We start from the raw sequence: 10000 nt of genomic DNA, 5'->3' as shown, positions 1-10000 counted from the left end.
CTCGAGAGGCTACATTAAAATTTTTTTATTTTTGCTTTTGATCAAGTGAAATCCGAGTGAGTGAGAAATAAAAGCTGAAAGAAAGTGTGTTCTTGTCTATCTCGTCTGATTGTGTGTGTGTGTGTGTGTACGTGTGTGAGCGACGGAGCGAGACGCCGAACACTGTCTCCTTAATAAATTAAATAAAAAAGAAGAGTTTAATGGTTTCTTCGGTCCAGAGCACAAACAAGTGCGTGTACATCCGCCGCTGAATGTGTTTTGACAAACAGCATGTGTACAGACCTAAACAGCATTTCTACACAATTACACAACTTTACTCCCATCACAATGAGCTTATTTAGGTGTGTGTGTATGTGTGTGTGTATGTGTGTGTGTGTGTGTGTGTGTGTGTGTGCATGTGTGTGTGTGCGTGTGTGTGCGTGCATGTATGTGTGCGTGCATGTATGTATGTGTGTGTGTGTGTGTCTGTGTGTCTGTTCTCATCCCCATGAATGTCTCAGACTTTTACATTAATATTTAAATCATCAGGACTTTTGTTGGTCTTAATTTTAAAAAATGATGTGAAAACTCCTGAAGTTGAAGAAAAGCTGATGCTAACAAATAAGTAATTAGTAGGAATAAATCTTTTGAAACATTTTATCATTAAATACGTAATAATAATGACCCAGAAATGTTAATAAGGATTAAAAAAAGGCTCAGGTTTTTGCTCCAGACAAGTTGAAAATGTCCGATTTAATACACATATAAAACCCTGTGAATATAACGTTAATATACGCCTGTGAAGCACTTTGGTGTATAGAATGAAGTCATTTGACTCTGTGTGCTTGGACCCCTCAGGTTGCTGCTTGGAGATATTGTTGCGTTTTTATATGTTTAATTGTAAAAAATAACAAAAAAGAATTCTGTGTATATTTTTTGTGTATTTTAAATTGCAGGAAAAAGTAGAAATTGGTTTACCTTTTGCTGCATCCAGTGAAAGGCGTACAAGCTCCACCCCATAAACACTTTTAATAATTCAATTATACAATACATTTACAATTATAATACAATAATACAAAATAATACATTTATAAATATATAAACTTTAATTAAAGAACTGCTTTTGCCTGTAAAATGTTATTTGTGTTATTTTGTTCATTTCTGCCTGTAAGTCGTATTCGATTACACACTGTTCCTGATAGTTCATCTATTTGCATAAACCCTGCCCACTGTTTTACATATTTGTGTAGCCACACCCCATTTGTTAAAACAAGCACTTTGTGAAAGATGTACACCTCAGTAAATCCTTTTTTTCCTCTCGGTTCCTCGTTCAGGAGCGGAGGAGGTTCTGCTTCTGGCCCGTCGGACCGACCTGCGCCGGATCTCTCTGGACCTCCCGGATTTCACCGACGTGGTCCTCCAGGTGGGTGACGTGCGTCACGCCATTGCCATCGATTACGACCCGGTGGAGGGCTACGTGTACTGGACGGACGACGAGGTGCGGGCGATCCGGCGTTCCCGGCTGGACGGAAGCGATGCCCACACACTGGTGAGCACAGAGGTGGAGCATCCGGACGGCCTCGCTATCGACTGGATCGCACGCAACCTGTACTGGACCGACACGGGGACCGACCGCATCGAGGTGACGCGCCTCAACGGCTCGGCCAGGAGAATCCTCATCTCTGAGGGTCTGGGTGAACCCAGGGCCATCGTCCTCGACCCGGTCAGCGGGTGTGTCAACCTTTTATACCTAATATTTATTTATAGATTTATAACCATATTTCTAACATTTATTACTTCTTATAAATGTTTTATTATCAAATGTAACACAGTTAATCGTCTCGAATTCATTATGCGTATTTAAGCAATGTGGGCGGAGTTCTAACAGACTGCAGGCAGTGTTTAAAGGTCTTTGGGGTGTGAACTAGCATTGCTTTGATATAATAACGTAGTTGTAGATGATTAGCCACGTGTAACAGGAAATGATCTGGTTTCCACTGCAGATACATGTACTGGACGGACTGGGGTCAGAAGCCGAAGATCGAGCGTGCTAATCTGGACGGTTCTGAGCGCGTGGTGCTGGTAAACACGTCTCTGGGCTGGCCCAATGGATTAGCGCTGGATTACGCTACGGGAAAGCTCTACTGGGGCGACGCTAAGACTGATAAGATCGAGGTGAGATGCTCTATTACGGCTTTCTGTTAGTAGCTTTGTGTGGGTGCTGGGTAAATAGTGCTTACTCATCATTCATCAGTCAAACACCTCCTTACACTAAAATTACTCAAACTCTGTTTGTCCAATCAAATGCATTTCAGTAGTGAATATACGTACATGCTCCTTAGCTTGCTGTGGGTCTTAACAATGTGGAGCGTGTAGCATGACATACAGCCTAGCTTAATATAGTCTCTGCAAATCAGCTGCTAGCATACACAGCACACCAGCAGCTAGCTTCACATTAGCCGAAACCTGCTAGCTAACTTATATAAGGCTAGTTTCTGTTAGCTTTTCTTATTTTACCTTTTAGTTTTTTAATTTTTTGGATAAGACTACAAAGTTACGGCTGAAAACTTTTCCTGAATGCGTGTGTGTGTGTGTGTGTGTGTGTGTGTTTGTGAATGTGTGTGTGTAATGAGTGCTTCTTATGCTAATGCATTCCTTTTTTGACGTTTTGAAGTTTGCGACGGTTCCATTTTACTCCCATCACCAGGCTGCTGTTTACCTTCTTACCCCTTTTTTCTCCTCTCAGCCTTTTAACCCCATGGGGGAGGGGGGATGGGGGGGGTATATTTTGGAGGCATGCAGGGCAGGGGGAGGGGCATGTGGGGAGGGGAGGGGAGGGAGGTCTGCCTTTATTTATTGAGTTGAAAACAACATTAAGTCCTGAATAAGGAGGTCTGAAAACCCTGCGTTCTAGCATCTGGAATGTGGCACATGAATGACTGTGAATAGATGAGAAGAAACGCTCTCTCTCTCTCTCTCACTCTCTCTCTCTCTCTCTCTCTCTCACACTGTCTCTCTCTCTCTCTCTCACACTGTCTCTCTCTCTCTCTCTCTCTCTCTCACACTGTCTGTCTCTCTCTCTCTCTCTCTCACACTGTCTCTCTCTCTCTCTCACACTGTCTCTCTCTCTCTCTCTCTCTCTCTCACACTGTCTCTCTCTCTCACTCTCTCTCTCTCTCTCTCTCTCTCTCTCTCACACTGTCTCTCTCTCTCTCTCTCTCACACTGTCTCTCTCTCTCTCTCACACTGTCTCTCTCTCTCTCTCACACTGTCTCTCTCTCTCTCACACTGTGTCTCTCTCTCTCTCACACTGTCTCTCTCTCTCTCTCACACTGTCTCACACTGTCTCTCTCTCTCTCTCTCTCTCTCTCTCTCTCTCTCTCTCTCTCTCTCTCTCTCTCTCTCTCTCTCTCTCTCTGTGTCTTTCTCTCTCTCTAAAAGTAGTAAAACAGTTAAAATATTCTGAATAAATTATGTAACGTTTTGCATAAAGAAATAAACATTTTGTGTGTAAATGTAAAATAAATGTTTGTGTTTGAATTAGTGTTGATTTTTATCTTTATATGAGTCTGTTGCAGATGTACTGCAGTAATTGTCTGATCTCACCCATCTGGCTGGTGTGTTGTGGAGCTTCAGCGCTGAGAGCTTCAGCGTAGCTGCGTGGTGTTTGTGGAGCTTTAGTGCTAAGAGCTTCAGCGTAGCTGCGTGGTGTTTGTGGAGCTTCAGCGCTGAGAGCTTCAGCGTAGCTGCGTGGTGTTTGTGGAGCTTCAGCGCTGAGAGCTTCAGCGTAGCTGCATGGTGTTTGTGGAGCTTCAGCGCTGAGAGCTTCAGCGTAGCTGCGTGGTGTTTGTGGAGCTTCAGCGCTGAGAGCTTCAGCGTAGCTGCGTGGTGTTTGTGAGCTTCAGCGCTGAGAGCTTGGCGTAGCTGCGTGGTGTTTGTGAAGCTTCAGCGCTGAGAGCTTGAGCGTAGCTGCGTGGTGTTTGTGGAGCTTCAGCGCTGAGAGCTTCAGCGTAGCTGCGTGGTGTTTGTGGGGTTTGAGCGCGGGGCAGTGGTGCTGTTGGCTCTCTGTGCTGGAGGGTGTTGAGATGTTGTTCTGCCTGGTGCTGTTCCGGTGGGTTGAGTGCTAAACAGGTTGATGCTGTATCTGTACCAGTGCTGCATCTTTCAGTGACCTGACAAAGTCCTTTACGCTGTGCTTGTTCAGGTGCACATGGACGTACAGGTGGTGAGGTGTGATGCTGGTGTGGTGGACCAGGTGGACATTAGGTATTTGGGTACATCTTCTGGATATATAGGCATTGAGGACGTTATGGTGTCTGGTTGGAAGGTTTTTCGTGGTCGGAGGGTAGATATTAGGATTTTAGCCTTTGGGAATGTCTCTGTAGCTCTTTCTTCCTCTTCTATTTTGTGTTTTGTGTATTTGTCCTGCATTGTCTTGTGTTGTCTTTGCACTGTCTGTTTGCACTGTTTGCACCAGGTTGCACACGATGCACTTTATGTGGTGAGGACACTCACTAGTCCTGAGCTCTGTGTTCTGTTATGCAGCTTTATGTTGTTAAATGTAGCACCAGGGTTCATTTCACTGTGTACAGCGTCAGATATAAATATGGTTGTAATGACAATAAAAGCTTCTTGACTTGACTTCAGTTCTGCACACTGAGGCTCCAGCTACTGTTCTGCTCCTCTGACTGTGTGAATAATGATCTAACTTGGTTCACCTAGAGTGTTGTTCTGAAGGGGGTTGGTGTCTCTTATTCTCTCTCTCTCTTTTTTGTCTCTGTCTGTCTGTCTGTTCGTCTCTGTCTGTCTGTCTCTGTCTGTCTGTCTCTGTCTGTCTGTCTATCTGTCTGTCTGTCTGTCTGTCTGTCTGTCTGTCTGTCTGTCTCTGTCTGTCTCTGTCTGTCTGTCTCTGTCTGCCTGTCTGTCTGTGTCTGCCTGTCTGTCTGTGTCTGCCTGTCTGTCTGTCTGTCTGTGTCTGCCTGTCTGTCTGTCAGTAAAAGTGTAAAGCGGTATCTGTGTTTGTGTTGCTGGTTAGTGCAGTAGTAGTCTGTAGGGCGAGACGTGTCTGGTGAGAACTCAGCGTTTTGTCCTCCTCAGTTTTAAGGCTTTATATTTCAGTGCACAGAGGGACACCTCCTGTTCAAAGCGAGAGAAACTACAACAACATGCTGCATTCTTTCTCTCTCTGGTTTTGCCGTTTGTGAGGAGTAACACAGCCAGCAGCTGGAACGAATACAGAAATAAATCAACCAGTCACCTCCATACTCCTTCTCTCCTCCCTCCCTCCCTCTCTCCCTCGTTCTACAGAATCCCAGCATTGAAAGTCTCAGGGCTCTTTGAAGCTTTTGTGTTGCGTGTCTTCACACAGGGAACAATATGCTGAATTATAACGCTCGTCCATCAGCGTCAACACATTCATCTGACTGTTTACGTCCTCACGCTGCGTCCCAATCCTGCCTCTAACACACCCTCGTTCACTTCCCTTTACCCTAATCCAGTACCGCCCGTGTGTTTCACCAACAGACCTTCAGGTCAAGTCAAGTTTATTTCTACTGCACTTTTCACACAGACATTGTCTCAAAGCAGCTTTAAAGAATTTAAGAGTGAAAGTGAATGATGTGTGTTTATCCCTGATGATGAAGCCTTTGTGGAACTTCTACAGGAAAGAAAACACAGAAGTATAAATGGTTCATGAAAAATGTTTGGCGACTTTTCCTCACCATGTCCAGCTTTTGTTGAAAAGTCTTGTTAATGTTCTGTGGTTAAATCAGTTTCTTCTCCTCTGTCAGTCATTGTGGAATAAGACACAGCTCTTAAATCCACAGGAATGGATGTGAGATTAAACTCAAGGCAGGTTGTGAGGTCTGACTAGTGATGCTCTCTGATCATCTAATCAAAGGAGGTGAAAATGCTGATGTGATTGGACGCCTGCTAGTGGGTCCTGGTTCAACAACAACTCGAAATCTGATTACAGCAACAGCTTGAAGCAGCATGTACTTTACTCTTATCACCACAGTGCTGATTCTGAAGATCTCACAGCAGATTCCTTTGATCCTGACAACACGTGATATAACGCTGACATCCGGATAGAAACTGTAACATAAACACACTACTTGTAGCAGTGCACCTGAGAGAAGCTATGAAATGAACTATTAGTAATAATTTTATATAATATTCACGTGTCATCAGTGAACCTTAGCCATGATGGAAAGATTTTCTGATTCATGTGGAATTTGTGAAGGAAGTGAAAAAGCTTTCTGAGGATGATTGATGTGTGTGTTTGTTGTGTGTGTAATTGGTGTGTGTGTGTGTGTGTGTGTGTGTGTGTGTGTGTAGGTGATAAACGTGGACGGTTCGAACAGAGTGACTCTGCTGGATGATAAACTGCCGCACATCTTTGGCTTCACGCTGCTGGGCGACTACATCTACTGGAGCGACTGGCAGCGGAGGAGCATTGAGCGAGTTCACACCACCAAGATCACACGCGAGGTCATTGTTGAGCAGCTGCCCGACCTCATGGGCCTCAAAGCCACCAAAGTCACCAAGGTGTTCGGTAAGGAAATGAAATGAGGAACAGGAGCCTTCACTCACTGATCACCAGCAACTGAACATAAACACAAGACGCGGTGCTGCAAAACGGATTCATTCACCTTGGTGTGTGTGTGTGTGTGTGTGTGTGTGTGTGTGTGTATGTTTAGGCACTAACGGCTGTAGTGAGTCCAATGGTGGCTGCAGTCACCTGTGTTTTAACGGGCCGCGGGGAATCACGTGCGCGTGTCCGATGGGTCTGGAGCTCCTCAGCGATCTGCGCACATGCGTGGTTCCTGAAGCGTTCCTGCTCTTTACCAACCGCGCAGACATCCGCAGCATCTCGCTGGGAACCAACAGCAACGATGTGGCCATCCCACTCAGCGGCATCAAAGAGGCTTCAGCGCTCGACTTTGACGTCGCAGAGAACCGAATCTTCTGGACTGACGTTAACACCAAGGTGCCCTCATATATTTATCTAAAACCCTCATGCTAACGCTAACAAGAATCATTATATAAATGCTAACTGTATTTAGTTTTTCAGTGGTGAACAGTGACAAAGTAAATGTGATGTGTTACTGTACTTTACTGAAGTATTTCCATTTGGGGAGATTTTTACTGTAACTTCACTCCATTTCAAAGAGAAATCAAATATTCAATGACGAATAAATTTCTAACCCTCAGGAGCCTAATTCAGATAAAAAAGAAAAGAAGTAGAGGTGCGATAGATAAAGCTGTGTATGCAGCTCCATCACTCATCTCTTTATGTAGATCTTCTTCTTCTTTTAGTTAGGGGTCTCCACAGCAGATATTCAGTCTTCACATTACTCTCTTCTCTACATCTGCCTCTTTCACACCAACTACCTGCATGTCTTCCCTCACCACATCCATAAACCTCCTCCTTGTTCTTCCTCTTTTCCTCCTTCCTGGTGTCTCCATCCTCAGCATTCTCCTACTGATATACCCCATGTCCCTCCTCTGCACATGTCCAAACCATCTCAATCTCACCTCCGTCACCTTGTCTCCAAAACGTCCTACATGCGCTGTCCCTCTAATAAACTCATTTCTAATCCTGTCCATCGTCGTCACTCCCAACGAACATCTCAACATCTTCAGCTCTGCTACCTCCAGCTCCGCCTCCTGTCTTTCATACAACATCTCAGGTCTCACCACAGTCCTATAAACTTTCCTTTCACTCACAGATACTCTTCTATCACAAATCACTCCTGCTATCACTCTTCTCCACCCACTCCACCCTGCCTGCACTCTTTTCTTCACTTCTCTAACGCACTCTCCATTACTCTGCACTGTTGACCCCAGGTACCTGAACTCCTCCACCTTCTCCAGCTCTTCTCCTGCAACCGCACCCTCCACTGTCCTCCCTCTCATTCACACATGTACTCTGTCTTACTCCTACTGACTTTCATTACCCTTCTCTCCAGCGTGTATCTCCACCTCTCCAGGCTCTTCTCCACCTGCTCACTACTCTCACCACAAATCACAATATCATCCGCAAACATCATAGTCCACAGAGACTCCTGTCTGACCTCGTCCTTTAACCTGTCCATCACCACTGCGAACAGGAAAGGGCTCAGAGCCGATCCTTGATGCAGTCCAACCTTCACCTTGAACCAGTCTGTCGTTCCTACTGCACACTTCACTGCTGTCACACTGTCCTCATACATGTCCTGCACCACCCTCACATACTTCTCTGACACACCAGACTTCCTCATACAATACCACAACTCCTCTCTCCACCCTGTCCTACGCTTTCTCTAAATCCACAAACACACAATGCAGCTCCTTCTGTCCTTCTCTATACTTCTCCATCAACATCCTCAAAGCAAATAATGTGTCTGTGGTGCTCTTCCCCGTCATGAAACCATACTGCTGCTCACAGATGGTCACCTCTTCTCTCAGCCTGGCTTCCACTACTCTTTCCCATAACTTCATGGTGTGAATGATCAACTTTATTCCCCTGTATTAACTGGGATTGTACTTAAAAGGTCCTGAACTGAGGTCAGTAATGAGAATCTCCAGTGCAGCTTAAAGACTCATTTAAAAGTCATATATTTTAAGTATTATAATTGGTGTTTGTATCTTATGGCTTATAGCCAAGGAGTTTTTGGTTCTGGAGAGTTTGATCAATTGTACACAATGACATGTATTTAACTGTGCAATAAATGCATTTAGGGTGATATTTATACAAAAATGGAGCTCAGAAATGTATCCAATGTATCTGAGAAGTATGTATCTGAAGCAGAGTGGAGCTTCCCAAAGCATGCAGAACATTTAGAGAGGAAAAAACAATGAAGAAACTCCAGACTCGAACTCAACACAACACACATGAGGTGATTAAATAAAGAGTCTGGTGATAAAAATTATAATAGGAACATTATAGTTATAATAAATCACTATTTTTGAAACTTTAGTACATTTAAAGGCAAATAATTTTGTACTTTTACACAAGTGAACATTTTAAAAGGACACTTTTACTTGGGTCACATTTGACTGAGTTTCTACTTTAATGTTGCTACATGCTTTGTGTACTGCAACAAAGTGAAAGGAATGATAGCTGTGCAGGGTTATGATCTCTTTCAGTTGATTAGCTTTAGCATTACAGACTAACTGTTTGAAGTTTATGCTAGCAGTAAATGTTAATGCTAACCGCTTGGGTTGTTGTGTGTACCAGACGATTAGCCGTGCCTTTATGAATGGTAGCAGCGTGGAGGCGGTGATCGAGTTCGGTCTGGATTATCCTGAGGGCATGGCTGTGGACTGGATGGGCAGAAACATCTACTGGGCCGACACCGGAACCAACAGGATCGAGGTGGCCCGTCTTGACGGTCAGTACCGGCAAGTTCTGGTGTGTAAAGACCTGGACAACCCTCGCTCGCTAGCACTGGATCCTGCTAACGGGTGAGCGTACGGTTTATCTTTCGCTTTCTGAGCAGAATATCTGTAATGATGGCTGGTTGCCGTGGTTACGTAGCAACAGATTTCATGCAAAAACAAAGTGCAGCACTTTTTGTTTCCACATTTCCTCAGTTCTGATTTATTTAAAACGTTAATTAGTTAAAGTTATACTTCACTTCCTTACATCACTCACTCCGCCCACTTCATTTTATTAATACTGGCCCCGCCCCGTTTCTCTATCCATCTATATATTTAGTAGATTTCAGTAAATCACACTGTGTGTGTGTGTGTGTGTGTGTGTGTGTGTGTGTGTGTGTGTGTGAACAGAAGTATAAACGTGTTTCTTTATGCCTCTTTAGGATTTCAGTGGTTATGTAATCACACACTCCTAATGACTTTATATCTTCAAATCTCTCATACACACACTCATTCCTCCAGGGCACGGTTCTTTACACAAATGACTGTGTGTGTGTGTGTGTGTGTGTGTGTGTGTGTGTGTGTGTACATGTTTCAACACGCCACGGTCTCGGTGTGTGTCTGTAAAAGAGAAGACACTCCCTCCAGCAGCCAGAACACA

The 10000-nt window shown here is 44.4% G+C and overlaps 1 protein-coding gene across 1 annotated transcript in view; it reads left to right on the top strand.

Annotated features, from left to right (window-relative positions):
• The window catches only part of lrp5 (low density lipoprotein receptor-related protein 5), a 61808-nt gene that overhangs the window by 29607 nt on the left and 22201 nt on the right, over positions 1–10000 (top strand). The window contains exons 7-11 of the mRNA XM_046849725.1: positions 1314–1710; positions 1983–2154; positions 6316–6532; positions 6678–6967; positions 9200–9426. Of these exons, the coding sequence (XP_046705681.1) occupies positions 1314–1710; positions 1983–2154; positions 6316–6532; positions 6678–6967; positions 9200–9426 (1303 nt within the window). The remainder of the gene's footprint in view (positions 1–1313; positions 1711–1982; positions 2155–6315; positions 6533–6677; positions 6968–9199; positions 9427–10000) is intronic.

This window comes from Silurus meridionalis, chromosome 5 (genome assembly GCF_014805685.1).
Source record: "Silurus meridionalis isolate SWU-2019-XX chromosome 5, ASM1480568v1, whole genome shotgun sequence".
NCBI lineage: Eukaryota > Metazoa > Chordata > Actinopteri > Siluriformes > Siluridae > Silurus > Silurus meridionalis.
Note: the sequence above shows the minus strand (reverse complement) of the source record. Positions and strands in the feature narration are given on the sequence as shown.